Genomic DNA, 24,443 nt, shown 5'->3' with positions numbered 1-24,443 from the left:
TAAATCTACAAGCAAGGTGAGATGTTGAGACAAGTTGAAGCATGATCTCTAACTTAGAGTTTGACTACTGAGCTCTTAATGTGATTTAGAAAAGGACGTCTAAGGTATGTCTTATTCAAATAACAAATTGAAGATATTAATGGAGGTGTTATCGAAAGGGTTGTCACTGTTATTCTGTACCCTTCATTTGGATCTCATTCAAACCATCTCCAGACCAGTCAGAGTCGGGATTTGCCATAATGCCTGAGGCACTCTAGTTTATGACACATATTTAAACAAAACACGTGATTAAGTGACACCCATGCAGTATTTTTCCTTTGCGATAATGTGTTCTTCATACTAGTTGTTCTTTTTTGATGATTTCTAAAGTGATATAGGCATTCAAGTCTGAGGTGCGACGAGCAAAATTAAAGCCTTTTCTCAAACAAGATCAATAGTGCCGATGTGGCTTAGAAATATTATAGATTGTCCACTAATTGACAGATTAAAGGTTTGACCCCCAGCTCCTGTGGCCCATTTTGTAGTGGTCATTCATTGAGCAGGATAAGAGATAGAACCTTAATTCAGCTGCCAGTGTGTTGAGTCAATGCTAGAAGAGGTACTTAGAGTATATTTCAGCTGAGTAGAAGTTCTGACACAGCAACAAAATGTGCTTCTTTATAATTCTGCCTGAAGTAAAAAATAAAACAGACAAATAACAAAAAACTTTAATTTAATATTGTCAAGAGTCCCCATTATTCACAGAGTGAAGGCCATTTGGACAGACGTGATACATTTGCTGTAGACATGAGCTCAGTTTTATATAGAGTTTGTAAGTAGGTAGTGGAATCTGAGGAACTCAGAGGTTATCATCATCATTATTACTATTACTATTATTATTATTATTGTCATTGTAATATTATTAAAGAAAACAAAAATAAAACCCCAAGCGAAAAATCGTCCTCGCATTTTAAGGGCATTTCCCTGGTTTTTATAGGCCTATATATTAAACTTATAAGGCCTATAAATTAATTGGTAAAATTAACTCAACAATTTATTGGAATACAAAACGTGAGAGGGTGTTTACTTTTGATATGTCCGTAATTCACGTTCGAGGACGGGTGGCACGCCCTCTACGTCACCGAGCTCGAGCCTCAAAGTAAAGACGTCCAACTTTTCTTCCTTCACTTTTGTCCTCGCGCTTGCTGCTCTCACCTCCCCTCAGTCAGTCAGGCTCTCTGCTCAATGCTGGAGGGGAACATGCTCAGAAACTCACGGAATATTTCAACATTTGTGGTTTAGCCTACTGACGCAACAAGACCAGCCCTTCGCCACAGGTAGACTCACCTGGCTCATTGTTCTTGTGTATCTGTCTTCTTCCTGTATTTTAATATAGGCCTATATTGTGCAAAAATGAGTATAGGCTACTTTCATTTAGTTGTACTGTACTGTACTGGCTTTATTTTCTGCACGGGCTGTTTTTTTCACTGCCTCTGAGGGAATTCTGTTTATCTTGTTTGCTGTTGTCGGACAGGTTAACTCGTTGCGAAAATGTATTGTTTCTGAAGTCACATAGGAAGTCGTAGGCTACTTTAGGCTCGAAATCTTGTCTTGCCGCATATTTGTAATGTTTACCCAAAAGAATGTTTGAACAGGTCGAAAACTCAGGTAGTAACTTTACATATGTGTGTGTTGTTTTGGCTTTAATTATATTGCAGCTATAGTAACTATCTTGTGGTTGTCTGTGGAGTTCTGTTCAGTTTTATTCAAAGCAGCTTTTTTTTTTTTTTTTTCAAATTTAACGCTCCTTTTGCATGTGCACTTGTCCTTTGCTCAACAGTGATGGAATGTATGAAAGTATTAGTATTCTGCTTAAGTTAAATATTCAGAGCACTGGTAATTTAGTATTTTCTTTTCATGCCCAACTCTTCTTTTTCTACTCTACAGTTTATTGGGATACTAACTTTACTACATTTATTTGACTTCTTTAGGTATTGGTGTACATACATAGGACAAGCTTATAAAGTATGATCATTACTTCAATCAGTGAATAAAAGTATAGCCTACTGCTAACTTTTGCTGCTTTGCTAAAAGTGCTCATGATGGATAGGCCAAATCTTTGTAATATAGCAATAAGTAAGGTCTTTTTACCTGCTCTTTTGTAACATAACAATGATTAAGGTCTTTTTACCTGCTCTTTTGTAACATAACAATAAGTAAGGTCTTTTTACCTGCTCTTTTGTAACATAACAATGATTAAGGTCTTTTTACCTGCTCTTTTGTAACATAACAATGAGTAAGGTCTTTTTACCTGCTATTTTGTAATGTTAACAGACAAAGAGTAAAGTATTTTACCTGCTTTTTGTAAAGTGTCTCGAAGATAACACTTGTTGTGAGTTGACGCTATACAAATAAAAATTGATTGATTGAGTGATTGACTGCTGAAACAATTCGATGATCACTCAGTTACCTGATTGTTTTAGTTGATAGTGATGCAAAAGACATTTTTATTTAATTGTATTGTTCTAGCTTATCAAATGTAAGGATTTAATTATTTTCATTTTGAATACTGTGATAATAATATATTTGGTAATTAAAGTTGTGTTTAGATATTAACCTAAGTAATTGATTACATCCTATAGTGTGTAAGTCAATAAATCTCATAGCTTTCTGAAAATTGGCGGAAACTATCCACTTTTCTGACAAAGCAAATGATTGCAATTTTGACTTTTTATTATCCTCACCATCCCAATTATATATTTATTAAATGTGATTTTTTTTTCCTTCTACATGATTTGAATTTTACATTTGCAAATACAGTAGGGTTTATGAGGCATTCTTCAAACCAAAGTCTCCAACTAATAACTATTTTTTAAGAATCAATCTGCAGTTTATTGAAGAAACTTTTGAGAAAGGAATTGTGCTCTTAAAATTTAAAAATTTCACAAATTGCATTGCCCAGAAACCAGTAGGACAATGGTCTGAATCCCATATATACTCGATGAACCATCATCAAGGACAAAGGACAAAATACTCATGTAAGAAAAACAAACTAAAGAATATTTTCACCTTTACTCAGCAATTAACTTTCTGTTGATCCCCTGACCACTTGTTTACCTGATAATTTACTAATTAAATATGGCTAAAGTATTGAAAAATGTTTTCAAATCTTATTCTTTTCTCTTAATTTCACAGACTCAACCTGAAAATGGCTCCTCAGAACCAGACCTGTCACTATAACGAGTCCATGCTCTTCTTCTACAACAACAGCGGTGCTGACGATAAATGGTACAGTTCCCAGCTCATTCTGGTGCAGGTGGTGGGCTCGCTCTTCTGCTGCTTCATCTTGGTCTCCAACGCCATGGTCATAGCCGCTGTCATCACCAATAAGAGGTTTCACTACCCTTTCTACTATCTCCTCGCCAACCTTGCAGCCTCGGACTTCTTGGCGGGGATTGCGTATGTGTACCTCATGTTTAACACGGGCGAGTTGTCACGAAAACTTACAGTTAAAGAATACTTCATCCGTCAGGGTCTTCTAGACGTCAGTCTCTCTGCCTCACTGGCAAACCTGCTAGTGATTGCTCTTGAACGCTACATTTCCGTCATGCACTGGAACGTCCACAGCAACCTGACAAAGAGGAGGGTGACCTTGCTGATAGTGCTGGTGTGGGCCATCTCCATCTTTATGGGGGCTGTGCCAAGTTTGGGCTGGAACTGTATCTGCAACCTCAGCGACTGCTCCCAGTTGGCGCCCATCTTCAGCCGGAGCTACCTGGTCTTCTGGTCTGTGTCTAACCTTGTGGTGTTCCTGGTGATGGTGGTCATCTACATGAGGATTTATGCCTATGTCAAGAAGAAGACGGCCATGCTCTCGCCTCACACCAACGGCTCCATCAACCGCAAGAGGACGCCCATCAAGCTCATCAAGACGGTCATGGTTGTGCTCGGTAGGTGCTGATCATTAAAATGTCTGTGCAGTCTCATTGATATGACAGTGAGCCACAACATTTCCTGCAGATGTCAGCTGTAAACGTTGTGGTGCACAGCTGTGTGTAATCAACAGGGTTTTAAAAGGTCACAAAGTCCAGGCTATTCACTGAGTCTCCGCTGATCATGCTGGATTGTAACTAATGTTTTCCTGATAAGAGAGAAAACCTTGAGCAGAATAACACAAACACTTGTGCTTTCAGGAAGCAGTTTGAGTGCTTCTCTGTGATTTGAGTGAGCCTTAAATGAAACCAAAGGAAGAGTCATTCAAATGTTTTATTTTCTTCTCTCTATCTCTTATTTTGTTGCTTCAAAGTCTACATGTTCTGAGTTTGTTCACTGCTCAGTGGCTTAGCGTATTTACTCATTATTCCTCTTAAAACAATTTTATGTTTTCCTGGATAGAGACATTAATCAGCCTATATGATTTTATCATTGTTGTTTTGTAATTGTATCCAGGATGAGGCAGTCAGATATCCTTGTCTGGCTCTTTGTGAAGTTGTTACAACAGGATAATACTTTGAAAAGAGTAAAAGGACTTCAGCCCTTCCCTCCCAGTGCTTTCCTGAAGAACTGAACAATAGTACATCGCTACTAGGTCTTCTATTAACCACCAAAAAGGGTGTTTTTTTTACATATTCTCATGCAACTAGAACACAACACATAAACAAAGTTGCCATACCCTAAATCACAGAAACTCTGCTAAGACTGACGCAGGTCAGATGAGTTCATCTCAGCACCGAATGCACTAAAGTTTTTTCCCACTTTATATCATCATAGATAAAAACTAGCATGACATAGTTGTAATGACTTGACCAGGAGTCTTTCATTGTGCTTTGTCTCTTTGGGTACTTAGTTTTCCCGGACGGATGGCACGGGACAGTACAGTATAGTAACTTTCTGAAGGAGCTGTCTGCCTCACTACTCACTTTATTCCAGACTGCTATGTAATTATCTCTCCCTGCAAGGACACACTGCTCCACAGCCTGTGTGGCGTAACGTCCACACACCACAGCACACAAACTAGCCTTCAATGAACATCCCCTCCCCTAAACTGATCCAAAAAAAGGAAAGAGGAGGACAAACCTATACTTGACAACTTTTACAATTGCTTTCAAATGCTCTGCTGAATTCCCCTGAGCCTGTGGTGTGTTTGTACAGAAGTGTCATTGTTGGTGCAAATGTTAAAAAGTATCAGTTGGTGAGAAGAAGATGGTAGTATCTGGGAGACAAAAGAAGAGTAATGACTCTCAATCAGATCCAGGACCATAGGATATAGAACAGAAAGCCTTCTGCCTAGGCAGGAATCTCAACTGGACAGACCAGTTACTACTATGCTTTGCTTTGTTACTACCTGAGTAAAATGAATGAGTGCATACACTTCAGATGAAGATCAAGGATGACATTGTAACTGGTGTCTTGACTGTGCAGGCAAACAAACGTTCACTATTATTTTAAGCACCACTGCAAGCACGATTGTATTTATACTGTAGTTCATTAGAGGTAAAAACAAAAGACACAAGGAAGAAGAATGAGTATAAAACAGAAATAAGTTGTCAAAATCTGGCAAACTTTTTGACTTTCAGGCAGTGAAAGAACAAATGTGGTTCATACTTCCGCCAGTTCTTTTTTTTCTGCGTGCACATGTGTCTGAGAGACAAAGAAGGCAAGAGAGCTGTTCAGAGCAATACTTGTTTTTGTTCTGCAGATGCATTGAAGCCGTCGACTGGCTGGTCGTGTCAACATCACTGTTGGTAGACAAGTTGCTGCTTGTTGCTTGCTTTCAGCTCCAGAAATCTCTTTAGTAGCTCTGTTTTGTGCCCAAACATGTCTGAAATGGATGGTTAATAATTGGCTTCTTTGGTAGCCCGGTGACTTATCATATTATTGACCAAACTGATGGCATTTGATAATTCTACAATTCATTTAGCACATGTTTTTGTCCAGAGCAATATACAACAGTATATCCAATCAGAGAAAGGTGCTGACAGGCAGTGCACGGTGACAAAGCACAGTTTTTTTTCTTCTTATAATTAAAGTTATTATATCATCAACATCAACAACATGGGCAGCAGTTCTTGAGAGTTCTAATCAGCATCAAAATCATCCTAAATGAATAATGCATTAATAACACAACAAATTGGCATTGTATTGCTAACCCGTCTCTGCTTGTTGTAAGGATTCAAGAAAAGTTCTAACTCTGCTAAAATGCTCCCATACATTCCAATTTTGCTAATGGATAGTTTTTCTTGGACTGCATAGGGTGCAGTGGTTACTGGCTGCTGACTCTAAAATGCCTGTACTGTATGTGAGTGTAAGTGTAAATGTTTGTCTCTATGCGTTAGCCCTGTCATTGAGTATTGATCAGTCCGTGGTGTACCACGCCTCTCACTCATTCACAGCTGGAATCAACTCCAGCACCTCTTAGCTTCCTTAAAAATCACATTTTCTTCTTTACAATATGCCTACAGTCTGTTGTCAAAATTTTGACTTTACCTTAAAGTAGCAAAAATACATATTTGTACATTTGTTACATAAACACATGAGAACTATGAATTATAGTTAATAATTTTTGTAAAGCTAAATTAAAATGCAAAATTTGAAGGATACCTCTTTGCTTTCTTGCCGACTCTTAGATGAGTTCTTCTCAATTACAAATTGAGCTCTGAAACAGGGTGACACCCGCACAAGCAAAGATCTAAGAATGAAGTGTTTCAAAACCTTACTGATTTCCGCTTTTCTCTGAAGGTGCCTTTGTGATCTGCTGGACTCCTGGCCTGGTGGTTTTGCTGATGGACGGCCTTGACTGTAGGAGCTGTAAAGTCATGAAATTAAAACGCTGGCTCTTGCTCCTAGCTGTAGCTAACTCCGTCATGAACCCCTGCATCTACTCCTACAAGGACGACGAAATGTGGACCACCTTCAAAAACCTTTTACGCTGCATTGGGAACGGCACGCGGCGCCAGCGGTCAACAAAGGCCAATGCCAGACCTCTCAGCTCTGTACAGGACACGGGCAACAGCCAGCCTCCGTCAGAAGAGACAAAAAATGAAGAACAGGACATACTAAAGACCTGAAGATGTTTTCATTTTTTTAAAAGAATGAAGCAGAACTCCAGTCCTGTTTCGACTGGACGTAGATTATAAAGACACTGATTGGAGTTGACTTGGAAGAGGAACTGCACCTCCTTTTCTCCAGTTGGTGTCAGGGGATAGTTGTTCAGTTTTAAAGTACTTTCCGCTCTCACTGCAGGCCAGCTGCTCCAGTATGTAGCTCGAGTGGTGTTGAGGTGGATGTAAGAAGAGACCAGGATGAACTGCTAGTATCCCAAATAGATTCAAAGATGAGGTTTTTCATATACCACAGGATTTTACAGGTTTTAGACACATCATTCCCACTTCAGACTGTTATGGAAAATTCCAGTTTTGTTTTATCCTGCTATTCAGTACCTGGATGATAATGCACTCTTCATGCTGTGGAAAGAGTCAAGAGGGAAATGCGGCGTGGACATTTTTTTATTTTTTAGAGTTCATCACTTGTGCGATTTTTTGGTTATAACACTGTACATGTGATTGATTTTTCCCACAGATAAACTTCTTGTGTAGCTTTTTAGGAAGGAATCCTGTAAGAAATATAAATGTAACTTCTTTATAGTCAGGTACTATAAAACTGAAGATTTACTTAGCAAACCGCTTTTAAACAAAACAATCAGAAATACTGTAAACTAGTGTTCTATATAACTTATTGACTTTCTGTCATATGATTTCAAGAAGAGTTGAAGTAATGTTAACTATTTGCCAGCTAGCATGCTCAGCCTGATCTAATTGTTAGGGCCAATATTTGCAATGTTAATTTCAGCTTGGAAAATCACTCCCTGCTTTTCTTTTGTAAAGCAGGTTTGCCTCAGGGGAAACAGATAACAGAGTCCCTTCTTGTCTCACCTTTTGAATTCTATCCCTTCAGCTTAACAAACAGATAACTCCCTTCTGAAGCAGCTTGTTAGGGAAAACTTGTTCTCCTTGTAGCATTGAAACACATCCGCTTCAACTTTCTAACAGATGACTCTTGTTGCTCTGGAGAAACTCTCCTAACAGTGCGGGGGTTGTAAAATTATGTTGCAACACACTGGATTCCTGCTGGAGGTTCAGCACACACCAATCACCTGCAGGACCTGAAGAGGATATGACTGAATAGACTGCAACTACACACACACAAACCAACACTCCTCGCCCCCACCAGGCTGCTCTGAAAAACTCCGTTGCTAAATCATTGACAGGGTTCAAATGACTCATCTTTAACTTGCTGTACAGTATTTATTGCTCCTGCTGTAAGGGACATAACGTCATTAAAGCTGTTTTTTTTTTTTAGACCTTGGTAGTGTGGCGATAAGATTGCTGAGACTTTTTAAACTGTTGTACATTTTATATTTAAAAAAATTAACTACATCACTTGGAATTTCATGGTTTTCTTTTTGTCAAAAGCCAGACATATGATACAAAGAAGGTGATGACATCGGGGTTCATTTTAAAAAAGTGCTTACAGCTACACTTTAGTAAAAAGTCTGACTTTTTGTTGCATATTTGTAGAGCAGAAGAAATAAAGGTATAAATAACCAGAATGGGTTTAATATATTTTGATCATTGGTAACAACAATGGGTCAAATGACACTACCTAAAATAATGGATAATAATATTAAGAACAAGACTTTATACCTTGTCCTGAGTGCCATAAAGGGGCTTAAATTCTGTTCAAATATCTCCTTATCTATAGGCATTTCCATCGGGCTAATCTGTATATATTTACTTGTAGCATGTAAAATACAAAAGCAATTTAGTTTAAAGATGGTTTAAAAAAAAGCTGTTAAATATCCATATCCATGTCATTGTGAACATGTTAGCACATAGCAAGGCCTCACACTACCTTATTGGCTCCAGCTTTTTTTGAATGTTGCTTACACCACCCACTTGGCACCCACATTAGCCAAACCAAAACTGTGCTGGTAGATCCTGTTTGGCCGAGTCCGAATGTCATGTACTTTCAATAATTGCCGCTAACTGATGAAACGTTTGGTTACATTTAAAGAAATGCAATGTAGAAGTTGGACTACTGAAAAAAACAATCCCTGAATTACCTGACACACAACAGATGATAAAGTACTGACACTTGAGATTTCTGCTGCTCAAGAGCTACCACTTAAGGTTGATTGGCTCTTTTCAACCAATTTAGTGTGTGCCCTTTTGTTTCCACTCAGACTGTAACATTATTTGCCTCAAATATTGAGAGAAACACAAAGGATTCTAAAATGGTAGGAAATACTACCATTATAAGAAACCAGAGTACTCGTATCAGTAAAACTAATTGACTAACTAGAAAATAAACATTTCTGAATCAATGACATACCAGTACCTTAAGATCCCAATAGAAGCTTTCATTTGGACCACTTCAAAGTAACAAAAATGCTCAGACAGTTTAGTTTAATCCAGTTTTATTTTGGATTAAGTTTGAGACATTTGGAGATACTCATGTCTTTGAGTAAAACTGATGGTATTTTTTTATATTGTTCAGACACAAATTCCATTGTGATCTGTAATGTGATCTGCATCTTGACAATTCAAAAGCTGATTTTTATTTTGTCATGTGAATGCAATACACCTCTGTAGGCTTTAATTAAAATCCTGTAAACATTAGTCCAGTCAAGTCAAGTCCTACCTGTCAAAATACGTAAATTAAATGAAACGATATTTTAGCTCTAATGAAAACTGCTCATTTTATGCAACTAGTTAGAAAATGCAGTTATTCAATTTGAAAGGGTGCTGTTAAATAATATATAATGTGTAATTAGCTCATCTGTTCCCCTAAAAAGCCTTTGAATCCTGTTAATGTTTCAAATCTCCCCTCTAATTTACTCAACTTTACATGCTTGAAATGAAAGCCAATTGTTCAGAACCTTGCACTCTTTGCAACCACAAAACCACAGCAGTTTTTATCCCCTCTGTCTCTAGATGTCCTGCTTTGAAAACATTCGAATCACATGTTATTTCCCTTATGTGCAGTAAAATCCATCAGACTTACTTCCCTAAACACCAGCAGCATCCTCTATAACAGCTGAAGAAAAGATCCAATTCTGTGTGTGTTGTTCAAAGAAAACTACTCAGGATGTAAATGACATTAAGTCCATGTGTCAGATCGAGGTTTGGCTTAAATTAATGGCATCTTTAAAGATGCTGAATTATAGGGAGTGTTGTGTATCCTCTATTGAGTCTTTTGCAGACCTTTTGGGACCGCTGTCTGCCACTTTAGACTTTTTCTTCCCAAAAATGTGAACTGTAAACGGTGTGGTGAGGCAGGCCCTTTTTCTACAGCTGTGCTGTAATTATGCATTCTTGAAAAGCCAATTAAATTTCACAGATGTTCAGAAATTCGGTCTTTTGGTTTGGTTTTAACTTCAGAGTTAACAGATGTAGGCAGAGCAGGGAAATGTTCCTCAGTACACAGGGTGTAATATGTTTAGCATAAAGGAAAACACTCAAAAAAAACTGCAAGGTCAAAGTTAAACCAGGAATTCACTGGTTTCTCTGACAATGTTCCAACAGACAAATTGACATTTGGTTTCAAATGAAATAAATGAAACAAACATAATATTGCCCCCATTTACGATACCACATACACAGTAGATTCACTATTGATGCTTGTCTGAGTCAAAGGATGGTGTGAGGTAAATATGAAAGTCTAGCATGTTATAGGGCACAATCAAAAATGAGTCTACACGTTATGATTCATTATATGTATAGATGGTAAAGGGTTTGCATTTATGAATCACATTTATAAAAAATCTTTAACAGGTGGTATTTAGAGTGTTCTTCAACTAGTGCTGGGTATTAAATCTTGTATTGAAAGCCATCAGCTTTTAGTTTTGAGAAAGTACTCGACCAAACGGTCATGGAGCTGGCACCGAATACTTCGGTACGATAAAACCCATCCTATATTGTATGCTGCGCACAACATTAAGTGTGCAAACATTTATGGCATAATGTCATGTCTTCCACAATATTAATTTGATGATAAGTTGATTGAAAAAAAATCTGCCATGTAAAGGGTTAGGTTTTGGAGTTAGTAGTGAGTTAGGTCACACACATGAAACAGAATAGATTGAGTCAGATCATGCAGGACATTTTAAAAGTAGAAACCAGTGTCTTGTTGGTCAGTTCAGGTGCAGCAGAGACCTTTGGCTGATCCTGACCTGCAGGAAGGTGAAGGTGAAGCTGAAGAACGCTGTGAACGAGTGCTTCATCAAACTGTGATTGAAGAGCCTTTTCTGCTGATTGGAACAAAACAGAGGTCATGGAAAAAAAAAAAAAAAAAGATAAAATTGGAGGAGGCTATTTTAGATTTGTTGAGGTGAGAGCACACTCACAATCACACACACACACACACTCACTCACTCACTCACTCAGTCAGTCAGTCAGTCAGTCAGTCGGTCGGTCAGTCCAGAGCGGGACAAACTACAGCAGCAAACCTCCTCATGGATCTACGGACAACAATATGCTTTTACTTGTGTTTCCTACTGGTAAGTTCTCACACAGGAGAGGATTTTACAAATTTCTAAAAAGTACAACAGACTGAATTCAAGTGAGGATTTGTGTACATAAAGCTGTTGATTTTTATGGCTAACCTGTTAATAAGCTCCTCAATTATGCACAGTTACTTATCAAGGTATCAAACAGAGAAATAAATTTGAACTTCTGTGAGAATCCAGTATGTAATATTAACATTTTCATTTATTGCTGCAGAGAAACCCCTCTTGTCTTTGTTGTCTTGTCAGAAACACTTGTTGCTGCAGACGTGGTCATGGGCTCGTGGCTTTTTCTTGTGTATATATTTTTTTATTTTCTATCTTCTTACTGGGCTTATATCCTTGCTTAAAAGTAATCAATCTTCAAAAAAAAAATTGCTTAGATTCTTACATAGAATTGAACACTTTAGTGCTTTAAAAAAAGTGATGATGTCGCCAGTTGCTGTTTGCTGTCTATCATTTAACACAAAACCAACAACAATTCAAAGAGATTAATTGTGTCTTTTCAGCATTAACATGCTCTTGTGAGCAGCCTTGACTGACTGATGAAACACTTCACCTGTTTTTAGCTTTTTCAAATCTATTTACGCACACCTTAAAAATGCCTTTACACCATAAAGCTTCTTGTCTATCCTGCAGGAAGTGATGTGCTGGCATGATCTGGACAACACAGAGTATGACTGTTGGCCGATCAACAGTCCAAATGATTCCAACATGATCAGCTGCGGTGGTATGTTTTCTTTTGGTTTTTGTCTGTTTGGGTTTCTGGGTCGGGGTTGGCCTGAGTGTTTCATTGAATTTAAACCAGCTGATCTTGACTTGTTTGGACTGTGTGAAATTAGAAGGTTTCTTCTGTAACTGCACAGGAAGGAGACAGCATGTGTGTAGAATGAATTACTCTTAATTAACAGGAGGGGACCAACATAATCATGAGCAAATACATAGCCAGACTGTATTTATATGTACATTGTTGGAGTGTGTGTGTTCAAGTGACATGATCTGTGTGTTGTCATAGGTCTGGAAATGGCCTGGTTCCAGCGCCCTCCAGAAAAGGTGACAAATGGGGAAGAGTTCAATGTCTCGTACACAGTGACGGCCTCAGATGCATTCTATGAGTACACAGTCAGGAACAAGATTTTCAGGTTCAGGTGAGTGTGTTACATAAACACCTGGAATCTTAAATGTCTGCTGTGCCCGGATAAACACACACAGCCGATTGTGTTTGAATAATGGTGTCCATGTAAATTAAACGTAAAAATAACAAGAGATGACACTTTATGAAGACTATACAATTGCTGAAATGCAATTCATGCAAACAAAAGTGTGTAGGTGTCCATGAAAGAGCAGGGTCTTTAGCTTTTTCTTAAAGGCGCAAAGAGACACATATTGCAGAATGAATATAGTTTGGTAGTTCGTTCCACCACTGGGGATGCAACAGAGGAGAAGAGTCTAGCTAGAGATTTGTTGTGAAAGTTGGATCAGACGCCTTTCATTGGCAGAGCGTAGTAAGCAAGGGTCCTTGTAAAACTAGATAAAACAATATGCAAAAATTGCAAGTATAGCCTAGTTGTAGGCCCTATTGCTGTTGTAAGCATGAAACACCTACAAAGAGCTGACACTTAAAGCTGCTTGAAAAGCAAACAACAGGCTTCACTTAGCATAAAGACTGAATGTTTCTATCTGGTTATTTTTTTATGCCTGTAACTGCTGCTGTGGGGTTAGGTGTCAACTACATGCTGCAGACAGCCTTTGTTTCATTTTCCATTGAAAAGATTCATGACGAGTTCAAGCAGAATGAGATTTTATTGGGTTGAAAAACTCTTCCTATACTGTACACATGTGCAGGACAAAATCAGCAAATGAAATGAAAAGGTACCACAATGTCTACAAGGGGTGCCAGAAACAAGACAAGCCAAATCTTTCTCCCAGGTGCCTCGATAAAGGTTCAAACATGAATTTCAGGTTCAACCAGAAACAAGCTCAAAATGATTTTCTCTGAGCTTTATAAACATCATCTTAATCTGTTGTGGAAATAATTATCGTTTTCAATCTGCCCTCCATGTTCCCTTCCAGAAATGCATCAGAAGCAAAGATGTTCTGCAATGAACATGAGTGTCCGTCAAACTGGAACAATGCCAATGAAACAAACTGCTGCGTGTATCATGCCAACATCCACTCGTGTCCTCTTGGTCTTATGGTGAGTCGTTCAGCACTGGTTTCATCTCATAAAATACAGTCCACGTTGTGCCCTTCTTTTCCTCCTCATAAAAAGAAAACTAACCCACATGATACATCAAGGATAATCAGAGTTTGTTTATGCTTTTCAGGTAAACATGGCCCATTCTTCTTGAGCCTTGTACCCATTGTCTTGTAATTATTATTTTTATTTTTTTTACAATATCCGTTTTTGCGCTCTATATCTTCTTATTTAATTTTACAGAAAGTAATCCCCTAATATGTGTGGTTATTACTTTTGAGCAAATAAAAAAACAAAGCACTATGATTTTTACAGCTGCATTGACACACTAAAGAGATTTTATGTAGAAACTCTGGATGTCTTGAATTGAGAGATGTCAATGTGTGCTTGCCTGCTAGTTAGTAATGACGGACTATCTGTTATGAATCTGTCAACTCAGCCAGTGTGCTTTGTGCAAAATCTGGCGCAGACGTTTGCTTCCCCCGCAAATTAAGACATCTCATCCTATATGAAGCCTGTTTTTTCAGACTTTTCCATAAGCTTAGAATAAATTAATACATTGAAGATTTCCTTAAGTTGCCCATCTCCCCTGTGGAAATAAACATTTCTTTAATCATGAATTTCTTTGAACAGAAACATGGGGGAATCTGTGGCCCGTGGATCCCTGATGACGGTAAAATAGTGACTCACACCGTGTCTCAAGCCGGCAAGATGTCGCAGAAATACTGGAATACAAAGGTGAGAAAAACCTCAGAAAACATGACTACATATGGCTTGGTTGGAACAGCCTGTGAGATTAGATCAACATTCCAGGACTTTTTTTCAGTTCCATATCAAGTCAAATGCAACAATTTTGTCAATGTCTCACTGACACCATAGACAAATTCTGTCTTTTGGCACATGATTTAACTTGGTTTTAACCTTTTTTGTCTGAAGGGGAATTGATCTTGAACACAGACAAAAACCATAAAGTTTTGTAATAATGATAATAATAATAATAAGGTTACACCATTTTTGCTGTTTGAAATGTTTTGATTTCTCCTTTACGGCATATAACCAGCTTTGAGGTTGACTACCAACCCCTGCGATGTTGGAATGTTGACCAAATTATAACCTTGATTTTAAAAGAATATATGTTGAAATAAGCTTTTTAAGTGTTGGCTGGAGACTGGCTGCAGAAGCTTTTGAAGGATGTTAGTTATTTTTTACAAGGCGCTTACCTGACCTGACTGATGGCCGGGTGCAGTGTAGCTATTTGTCAGGAAGTTTAAGGCCCCCGCCTCAGCTCCAGCCCTTTGCCTCTTGTTAGGTTGACTGAAAGTTTTCCAGCATGGTGACCGCCATCAACAGGCTTCCAAAGCTCCTGGCAGTAACCAGTGGGTGACGTCACTAGCTGATGGGTTCTGAAATTTAGTGAAGTGTGATTTATCAGATAGTTCACCATAGTGTCAGTGAACTGTCTGAATGTTGTTCACTGAGTGCAATTAGAGCTAAAACATTGAATGTACTGTAAAGATAAGATAAGATAAGATAATCCTTTATTTATCACACAATGGGGACATTTACGGTGTTACAGCAGCAAAGAGCAAAGATTGCAGACAAAAAGTGAACACAGTACAATTCAAATAAAAAATAAAAATTAAGAATGTACAAAAAAAAAAATAGATACTAGTGGATTGTGGAAGTAATAAACAAAAAAGAAGCTAGAAAAAATAGCTATAATAATCAAAACTAAGGAAAAACCCTGTTACGGGCAGGAGCTGCTGTAACATGCGACCACCTCGTGCGGCGCTGCTTCATGACTCATAAATGAGTGACTGGGACATACAACTTCATTCCTCCAAAGCAGAAGTCCACTTTGATTTCTGGTATGGTGTTTTCTTATATAGGTGGTGCTGGTCCATGTGGGAGTCACCTCAGTCATTGCTCATATCAAAATAGGACAGATGCATGCAGCGCTGGAAGCCAAAGTGCTTGTTGTTAGCGCTCAAGGTAAGTCTGCTTACAGTCACAAAGTCTCCATTTCTTGATCTGATGAATCCTACAGTTTGAGCCAAAGAAACTAAGAGCACATCTGTGTTTACATCCAGAGCCTGCACAGAGGCACTGGGTGAAGACCAACTTGTGATTGACCTTGCAATAAATTAGCAATCATTTAAAAACATCTGCTACAGTATCAGCTGAGTTGCAATAATAAACTTAATTTTGTAATTACTAATATCAAATAGGCAATACATACTATTGACTGCAGGGAGGAGATATGACCTACTTTGTAACAAAAAATATACATCTAAATGTATCTGTGTTTTTTTCGTGAAACATTATCAGCTTCGAGCTTATTCTTTAAAAATATATTTTGATCCAGTCAGTAGTAGGCTATTCCTCAACAGTTTGAAACGTGTATACATTTATTTGATGACTTCAAATACAAGCTACTTTTCAGATACAGACGATTAATACAAAATATAAATTAACTAACTCATGATTGGCTGCCTGTCTCATTGTCTTGGTGACTCATCTGGCCACTTTGGCCACCTATCAATGAACTAGGGCTTATATTGTTTATAAGGGTGGAATGATTCAAAGCTGGGGAACTTGGGCTCTGTTTTGGCTCTGTTTGATTTCATACTTTTCATGTAAAATACATAAAATTTTCGTACTTTGAATTTAACTCTATAGTCTATCAGCTAGGCCTGCGCTGGAAGCTGGTTTGGTAGGAAGAGACAACAATAGTAGAGCAAGAAGTGGAAACTATGGGTGTAGTAGTCGGGGAAAAGTGTAAAAGCATTTATTTTGTCGTGGTTTTTCTGCTCTTTCTGCAGTAAATCATCAAAGTACTTAGTGTTCCTCTGAATGTAGGGGATGGAAAGATTGAATGTAAAACTTCTCCCTGTGTTCCAGTGTGCGGGGACGATGTCTGTGAGATGGAGGAGACCTGTCTCACCTGTCCTGCCGACTGTGGCATCTGCCCCATGTCCTTTGCTATCAAAGTGGCTATTGGGCTTCCTGTCGCACTCTTCAGCAGCGGCTTCATCCTAACCATGGTGGTCAGTTCGTGCTATACACAAAGCTTTACCCTAACCCCAAAATACTTTTCCAAAGAACATTATTTTTACTTACCACTATTGGCATTAAACCTAATTCTGACACTCTCACTTGAAGCAGAGGCCTAACATAGGATGTCACAAAGTGGTGGGATGCACGTATTAAAAAACACATTTACTCACCCACATGTATAGTCATGGCTGAATGTACTGTTAACACATAGATGCACATTCAAATGTAGATACAACTTGGACTTCAGCAAATAATTTACCAAGTTTATGTTCGGGCATTGTTTTCTTTTCTGTTTTCATACAGTGGCTCCAGTACCAGAAACAGAGGATGCTTTGGGATGAAAGCTGGATCATCAACTATAAGAGCATCATATTTGGTAAAAATGTCTTACATTATTATTATTAAAGTGATAAGACCGGCACCGTAGATGTATACTGCCATGTTATATGTTATATTTGCTGCCATTATGTGAAAATGTACTGTTTCACATCATTTCGTTACTCTATACTTGTATATGTGTAATGACAATAAAGTTGAATCTCATCTCATCTCATCTCAAAAGTAGCCATCGATTATACCTTTTTGTAGTCTGGTCTTGTAAATGTACCTTTTATAGGCCTTTCTATAAAGTGTTTATTTATAAAACTCATTTCTCAAAAGCAAAGATTTGACTTCTTTCACACATTCGCAGCAGAATTTCCCACGTGCTAACCTTGAACAACCTGTAAGTCTTACATCAGTATCTGACTATCTGTGTGGTGTTTGCAGGCAGAGTGTGTTACATGGGCCTCAGCAGCACCACAACCTTGCAACGCTTCAAGAGTAACTCCAACGTCAGTCAAACTACTGATGTGACAGTGTGTACGGGAGTCAACAGCTCCATCAAACCAGGCTTCATCCAACCAGGCATCTAGTGAGAAATACTTTTATTATGAGCTCCTATTAAGACTCCTAAATCAGATACACTCATTAACATGGGTAAAAGGATGTTAATCTGGCCTTTTCATTTAGAAACATTACTTTTCTCTTTTACTTTTAGGCTGTATGGGTCTGAAAAAAATTGACAATATACCCCCTATTGGAAATATATATTTAAATATATTTAACTGTGTGTATCATTTAATTAAGTGTATGTGTGTATATTACGTAATTTGCAAGCAGCCATCTGATGAAAAAACACATGAATAACAATGAAGAGGATTATAGTTTTGTTGTAATGAATATAATAAGCATTGTAATGGAATGAAGAGTAAAAGTGATATGCCAATATAATTAATTAATTTTAATCTGTTTGTAAAATGCAGGTTTTTTGAAAGGTTACTCTAAACTTCACAAACATATTATGATTGACTTCACTGAGTTATTCTTCCTAATTTTGTATTTTGATAAAAACTGAATTATACTTACGGTCTTTCAGTGATGGGAGGACTGTGGCAGTGAAATACATCCAGAATAAACATTTCACCCTCTCTAAAACCATCAGGAAGGAGGTCAAAGAAGTGAGGTGAGTAATAAATATAATAAGCTGAGGAGGAAGTGGAAACACAATATGTTTTACTGACAAGCTAAAGTATTGCTTCCCAGATGAAAAAAAACAAAAACTCCCTTGGCTTGTCTCATTTTTCATGTTGGGTAGGCAACTGGACCACCCTAATCTATGCAAGTTCATTGGTGGTTCCATTGAGGTCCCCTACGTCAGCATCATCACAGAGCACTGCCCCAAAGGGAGTCTGTCTGACGTCCTGCTCAATGATGACATCCCCATCAACTGGGGCTTCAGGTGAGATCATTTTACACAGAACTTACTTTTTTACTTTACGTCTTCATTCTTGAGACTGTGTTCAGAACACAAATAGTCACTTCTAAGATTGTTTCCTCCTTCTGCAGACTGTCCTTTGCTACTGACATCGCCCGTGGGATGTCATACCTTCATCAGCACAAAGTGTTTCATGGAAGACTTCACTCCAGAAACTGTGTCATTGATGACCGCTGGGTGTGCAAAATTTCAGGTTAAAAAAATATAATCTGAAAATACAGTCTGCAGCCTGCCAAGTACTGTCAAAGTTTTTTTTAGTGTGCTTGATTACAACCATACAAATACACATTTGCAGAGAACAAGAAGAAACAACAATCATTCTTAATAGGCGTCATTGAACCCCTCAGAAACCTCCTTTAATGTTGTACATTCGATATTCTTCTCCTGTGTTTGTGTTTAGATTACGGGCTCACAGCCTACAGGCGAGAGGACTTTGACGTTGTTAGTAATGGCTTTAATTGTGGGGATGTAATATACTGCGCCCCAGAGGTCCTGCTTGGAAGCAGCTCCAATATGACACCAGCAGCAGATGTTTACAGGTGAGAATAAACAGCAGATATCTATGTATTTAGCTAGATTGACAACAAAATAATCTTAACACTGAATAAGCCTAAAATTGGATGGCAAGCATCTTCGCACATATACACACACGCAGTGTTAAAACACAAGGAATATAAAACCCTCCTCACTTTTCCCTCCTCGCCGCAGCTACTCCATGATTCTGGTTGAGATTGCAACTCGCTCTGATCTCATCTCAGTGAGTATGACAGCCCACTCTGCAGATTACTACCTTCGGCCTCCCATTTGATCTCTGCTTTGTAACTGGCGCTCTTCTTAAACAGGAGCAGACTGAGGGAGTGAGGATGGATGTCATGTGGCGCCCTCCTCTGCCTGAAGTCAAAGCAGGGAAGGCCGATGTAGACTGTCCCAGCCAGGGAGACTACTGTGAGGTCTGTCTCATGAGCAAGTGTTGCAAGAAGAGTGCTGAAATGAATCATAAGGCTTTTAAATGTAAGCCTACTGTTGTGACATATCACTGTGAGGTGTTTTTCTCTTCTCTGAAAAACTTGAGCAGCTTATTAAGAAGTGCTGGAGTCATAACGTCACCATGAGGCCCACGTTTGAGCAGGTGAAGAAGATGCTCGACAAAATGAACCCACACAAAGTCAGCCCTGTGGACATGATGATGAACTTGGTAATTAACGCACTGAAATATGATCAAATAAATAACATTTGGTCTAAAGATACATGCATTTAAAAATGAATTGTACCTTGAATAGTACAGGGAAATATTCCTCATACTGTCACATAATATGGATTCAAATGACATTCCCTTAATTGCAGAATTACAAAGACAAATGCAAAGACAAGAATTTGAAGTGCTACCTGTACACATTTGAATATATGTCAATTTTGGACACAGACTGTTTTTTTTAAATGCAGATGGAGAAGTACAGCAAACATTTGGAGGCCATAGTCGCTGAAAGAACACAGGACCTCCTTCAAGAGAAGCAGAAGACAGATCGGCTTTTATACAGTAAGTCAGTAAGACAATGTGAAATAGGTTTTTAGCTCTAATGATTGATACAAAGAACCATGGCACTACTAAGTTTAAAGGATACATAAATAATCTGTGGCAAACTGAAAACTATATCTTAAAGGACTTTGAAATACAGATGTTCCTCCCATGTGGGGGGCTGCTCATGGAAGAGTTGTGACTGTTTAGTTTATTAGTGTTTATTAATTCATTAAATAACTTACACATAAAGTGTAAATCATAACAATCATTAAGTAATAATAAGGTGCTTACTGCCATCTAGTGGTGCAGATGTATCACCTTCATCCCTTGCTGCCCGACAGACACAGCTTTATTCATCATCAGACACATTTCAAATCATGAAATTCCTGTGCAGGTATGTTACCTAAACCTGTGGCTGATGACCTCAGACAAGGTCGGACAACAGAGGCTCAGAGCTTCTCCAATGCAACTGTCTACTTCAGGTATATGTTCTATAAAGCTTTTATTAGATTTATTTTTCAATGTAAATTAGCCCAGATGTAAATATGTGTCAGAAACTGAGAAAAATTGTGATCCAAAGTTGTTTGTCGCCCCCTAAACATTGTTATCTCTGGTGCATTTTGCCCCTGTTTTATAGAAGTACTTATGACTTTAATACTGTTTTGTTGCTTTTTTCTGTTTAATATATATTGTCCAAATATTCTATCAATTTGAATGAAATTTATGAAATTAATAAAAATGTAATGCCATAACTCAACTTCGAAAAGGATCAAGTTCAGATGAATCGTCGACTTACACTGGTTTATTCCTTTTTGGCAGTGATATTGTTGGCTTTACTCAGCTATCTGGTGCCAGCACTCCTTACCAAGTTGTGAACTTTCTCAACCAGCTCTACACCACCTTTGATGACATCATTGACAATTACGATGTCTACAAAGTGGAAACAATAGGCGATGCTTGTAAGTTTGAATCATAAACTATACTTTGAACCACTTACACTTAGAAATAAGTCATTTTGATACGTCTCCAAAAAAATTCAACCTCTTTAAAAAACTTTCACTGCTCCATAATATAGGTAAACTAGATGGTATAGGGAGAAAAACAACTGAAACGGTTTATATAAGTGCCACTTTGTTTCTCCATCAGAATCTCGTTTTTTTTAGTCTTTTTATCATCACTTTATCTCTCTCTCTTTTAAATTCTATATTGTCTCTCCCTGGATAAATGGCTAAACTTGCAGACATGGTGGTCTCTGGAGTCCCTCAAGAAAATGGCATCAATCATGCTGGAGAGATAGCCAGCATGGCTCTTGATCTGGTCAGTGTTTGCCACAGTTTCAAGATCCCTCACAAACCCAACACGCAGCTGAAGATACGAGCCGGCATCCACTCAGGTACTGAAGACATTTCGCCTGTATCCAGCATCTATTTGTCAGATTTTTTGACCACATGTTGTAGGGCCCATTTAGAAAATATCTTGGTTTTAAAACACACTCAATCTGTAGACTGAGGTCAGTCTGATAGATGAAAACCTCATACAAACTTCCTATAACTCTAATTCAGTAGGGTGGTGTTATTCAGTATACAAAAAATTAAGGGTCTAATGACAAATGACACATTTACAGTTTTAAAATTTGTCATTGGTTTTAGATGATGAAAGAGTAACCTTGTAGAATCTCTATGCATAAATGAAAAATTAAATAAAAAATGAAAATGTATTCGCAATAGGAATAATGATTAGAAGAAATGAATAAAAACGATTCAGCATTACTACATTGTGATTCTGTTCGTATGCCTGCTGCATCTATAAAGTCTGGAAACATCAATTATAGAAGTGAATAATAAATCAAATCAGAAATTGACTGTTTCCAAAAAAAAAAACCCTGGCTTTATGGTCATACACACCAAATTAATACATTCTTTATATTGCTTTAAATGTATGCCTTTAGCTAAAAGAAATTGAACCATCACCATGAATCTGAAATCCTTTAAGCAGACAAGTGTAAGGGCACACATGATGAGAAATTATTCATCATATATTAATAATTACTATTTCAAACTTGATCATTTTCTTTTGTAACAAAAAAAATCCTCCTTTATGCTCTTTGGTCTGTTAGTTTGTTGAGTCATTCTGTTTGAATCAGCTCCAGAATAGTTTAAAAGTTCATTCATGTTCACTGTTTGACTGCTTTATAACTACGTATCTGTTAACATAATATCCTCACATACATTATCATGATGATGCAACCACTGCTGTTTCTTCTGGCAGGACCTGTGGTGGCAGGTGTGGTTGGCACGAAGATGCCTCGCTACTGCCTATTTGGGGACACGGTTAACACAGCGTCACGAATGGAATCAACCAGTGAAGGTAATGAAGGATTAGGCACTCTGCCTCTCATCCAATTAATGTCCCAAAGAGGAATGACTGGTGTCAGAAGATCTGAGGTTAAATGAGGTTTCCATTGTGCTGCACTTTGCACATGTGCTGTTTACATCGACACAGTGCAGTCACAACATGGAGGAAGGACAATCAGCTCATCTTATGTTCTGCATTAAGTCTGTGGGATAGTGGAAAAGCACTGAGAGGGTCAAAGAAAAAACATCTTAGAAGCTAAATAAAATGTCAAACAAACACGACATAAGACTTTTGGATGCACCAAGTTCGTACAAAAGAATTCAATCAGTCAGGAATTTTTTGATTCTATGTAATATCGAATATGTTTATACATATGTCCATAGCTCTAAAGATCCAAGTGAGCGGTGCCACAGCTGACCTCCTTCACACACTCAGAGGTTACATTCTGACGTGCAGAGGAAATCTTAATGTGAAGGTAACATATGCATGTATAAATGAATGTTATAGCTAGCTTGTTGTAAAGATAAATCAGATATTTTTATGCTTGAAATTTTATGAAAAAAAAACCCCATGTCAGTTGAAGTCTTCAGTTCAAATAAAAGACACTGGGTGTGTCTGCATGGTATTTGTTCTTTTATTGTTGTTGTTCAGGGAAGTCTTGCATTATCCAGTTCATGGATTCTTTTCATGTTGCAACCTAATACCTCTTTTTGGATGTTGGCAGTTTGATATGGGGGAGGGGTGTACTCCTCAGCATAGCTGACACTTGTGAAGTATAAGAGATGGACCCAGCTGCTGCTCCCCCCCCCCACACACACACCCCATCAAACCCTAATGGCTTTTTTTTTAAAACTCAAAGGGACACTTGCTTTGCAATATGACTCTCCTCTCTTGTTACCACTTTGACTCTATTTTTTCTTGGCCAAACAGGGAAAAGGAGAGATGACAACATGGTGGCTAGAAGCAAAAAGAGACGATCTCACTGACCCACTGCTCAGAACATCTGAATCTAGAGAAGTCCCAGTTCCAGTCAGTGATTAGTGTTGTTAGATTATATATTGTCCAGAGAGCTATACATTAGGACTAAACGTGCTTCTACAATGATATGATTCAAATGTGTTCTTGAGGACTTTAGTAACGTGTTCAAAGTGTTTGTCATTGTCATGGTTTCATTCTTGAGGGCAGGAGTGATGATTACGAGATTGCAAAAACTAGTCTTTTTTGTATCATGATTGTGCAGGACTGTTTACATATTGTTTATTTGTTTATTTATTTATTTACTAGTAAAGGACATCAAAACATTATGCAGAGAAACCTGCCAGAGTCTAAGAAATGTTTGTTTAGTCACACATTTTCTCTCATAGCCTATATAATTGTATTTTTGCAACCTGATGCACTTTAGTTTTGCCAAATATATTAAAATTAAAAGGAAAATTCACTGCCTAAAAATAATGTACTCTTTAATATGATAGGCCTACAACAATATTAAATCAAATATAAACCTTATTGGATTCATTAAATTTTAAATGTTTGCCTTTGAACTAGCATCTGATTAAGTAGGCTAAAGGCCTGTTGCACATGCAGCATATTTCAAATGTCATTACCTAAACATGGCTTTTCATTAATATTTCCAATTTGGTTATTGCACATAACTTCCCTCTTTAATTTGAAAATTAAAGCACCTAAAATGCGTTTTGGCCATAGGCCCTATGTGTTTTCCTGCTATGTGATAATCTTTTTTCCCCTCCAAATGTCTATGTTTAAGCATGTTTAAGTATATGGTCTGCCTTTAAATATAAATAAACATTTAAAATAAATGAACTGTTGTTAGTAGTGGTTATTGAAAGCGGTTGCTGTTGGTTAAGTGCAATATTTTGATGTAGGAAAAAAAGCATTCATCATGCCAATCTAAAAAAAACAGGTACTATGATTTGATTCGCAATTATCAACCTATCTG

General features: G+C 37.8%; 2 protein-coding genes across 4 annotated transcripts; both read left to right on the top strand.

The window, feature by feature from the left end:
* The first annotated feature begins 37 nt into the window (after positions 1 to 37).
* On the top strand, positions 38 to 8,414 carry lpar3 (lysophosphatidic acid receptor 3). Of its 3 annotated transcripts, XM_065955849.1 has the most exons (4): positions 38 to 1,316; positions 2,942 to 3,017; positions 3,175 to 3,929; positions 6,718 to 8,414. In XM_065955849.1, exons 3-4 carry the CDS (start codon positions 3,188 to 3,190, stop codon positions 7,044 to 7,046), a joined length of 1,071 nt encoding a protein of 356 aa, XP_065811921.1. In that variant the 5' UTR covers positions 38 to 1,316; positions 2,942 to 3,017; positions 3,175 to 3,187; the 3' UTR covers positions 7,047 to 8,414. The 3 variants fall into 3 exon arrangements, with proteins under 3 accessions (XP_065811921.1, XP_020504326.2, XP_020504325.2); XM_020648670.3 differs by lacking the exon at positions 2,942 to 3,017; XM_020648669.3 differs by lacking the exon at positions 38 to 1,316 and having other exon boundaries at positions 2,897 to 3,017.
* A 3,004-nt stretch (positions 8,415 to 11,418) lies between these two features.
* On the top strand, positions 11,419 to 24,303 carry LOC109995062 (atrial natriuretic peptide receptor 2-like). Its single transcript, XM_020648655.3, has 23 exons — positions 11,419 to 11,536; positions 12,182 to 12,272; positions 12,558 to 12,690; positions 13,616 to 13,739; positions 14,373 to 14,477; positions 15,629 to 15,731; positions 16,641 to 16,786; positions 17,100 to 17,172; positions 17,565 to 17,709; positions 18,214 to 18,300; positions 18,433 to 18,576; positions 18,684 to 18,805; positions 19,013 to 19,151; positions 19,321 to 19,369; positions 19,455 to 19,562; positions 19,688 to 19,807; positions 20,056 to 20,149; positions 20,526 to 20,613; positions 20,951 to 21,090; positions 21,372 to 21,524; positions 22,400 to 22,498; positions 22,870 to 22,961; positions 23,417 to 24,303. Exons 1-23 carry the CDS (start codon positions 11,492 to 11,494, stop codon positions 23,525 to 23,527), a joined length of 2,511 nt encoding a protein of 836 aa, XP_020504311.1. The 5' UTR covers positions 11,419 to 11,491; the 3' UTR covers positions 23,528 to 24,303.
* The last annotated feature ends 140 nt before the right edge of the window (positions 24,304 to 24,443 follow it).

This window comes from Labrus bergylta, chromosome 6 (genome assembly GCF_963930695.1).
Source record: "Labrus bergylta chromosome 6, fLabBer1.1, whole genome shotgun sequence".
Taxonomy (NCBI): domain Eukaryota; kingdom Metazoa; phylum Chordata; class Actinopteri; order Labriformes; family Labridae; genus Labrus; species Labrus bergylta.
The sequence above is the reverse complement of the archived record's forward strand: the minus strand, read 5'-3'. Positions and strand labels throughout refer to the sequence as shown.

What these genes read in the sequence shown, in the direction of transcription:
- lpar3 (XM_020648670.3), top strand. Translation starts at nt 3,188, where the DNA reads ATGGCTCCTCAGAACCAGACCTGTCACTATAACGAGTCCATGCTCTTC. An exon ending in GACGGTCATGGTTGTGCTCG is followed by an intron (nt 3,930 to 6,717) that starts GTAGGTGCTGAT and finishes TTTTCTCTGAAG; the next exon opens with GTGCCTTTGTGATCTGCTGG.
- LOC109995062 (XM_020648655.3), top strand. Translation starts at nt 11,492, where the DNA reads ATGGATCTACGGACAACAATATGCTTTTACTTGTGTTTCCTACTG. An exon ending in AGAAATACTGGAATACAAAG is followed by an intron (nt 14,478 to 15,628) that starts GTGAGAAAAACC and finishes TTTCTTATATAG; the next exon opens with GTGGTGCTGGTCCATGTGGG. An exon ending in AAGGAGGTCAAAGAAGTGAG is followed by an intron (nt 18,301 to 18,432) that starts GTGAGTAATAAA and finishes CATGTTGGGTAG; the next exon opens with GCAACTGGACCACCCTAATC.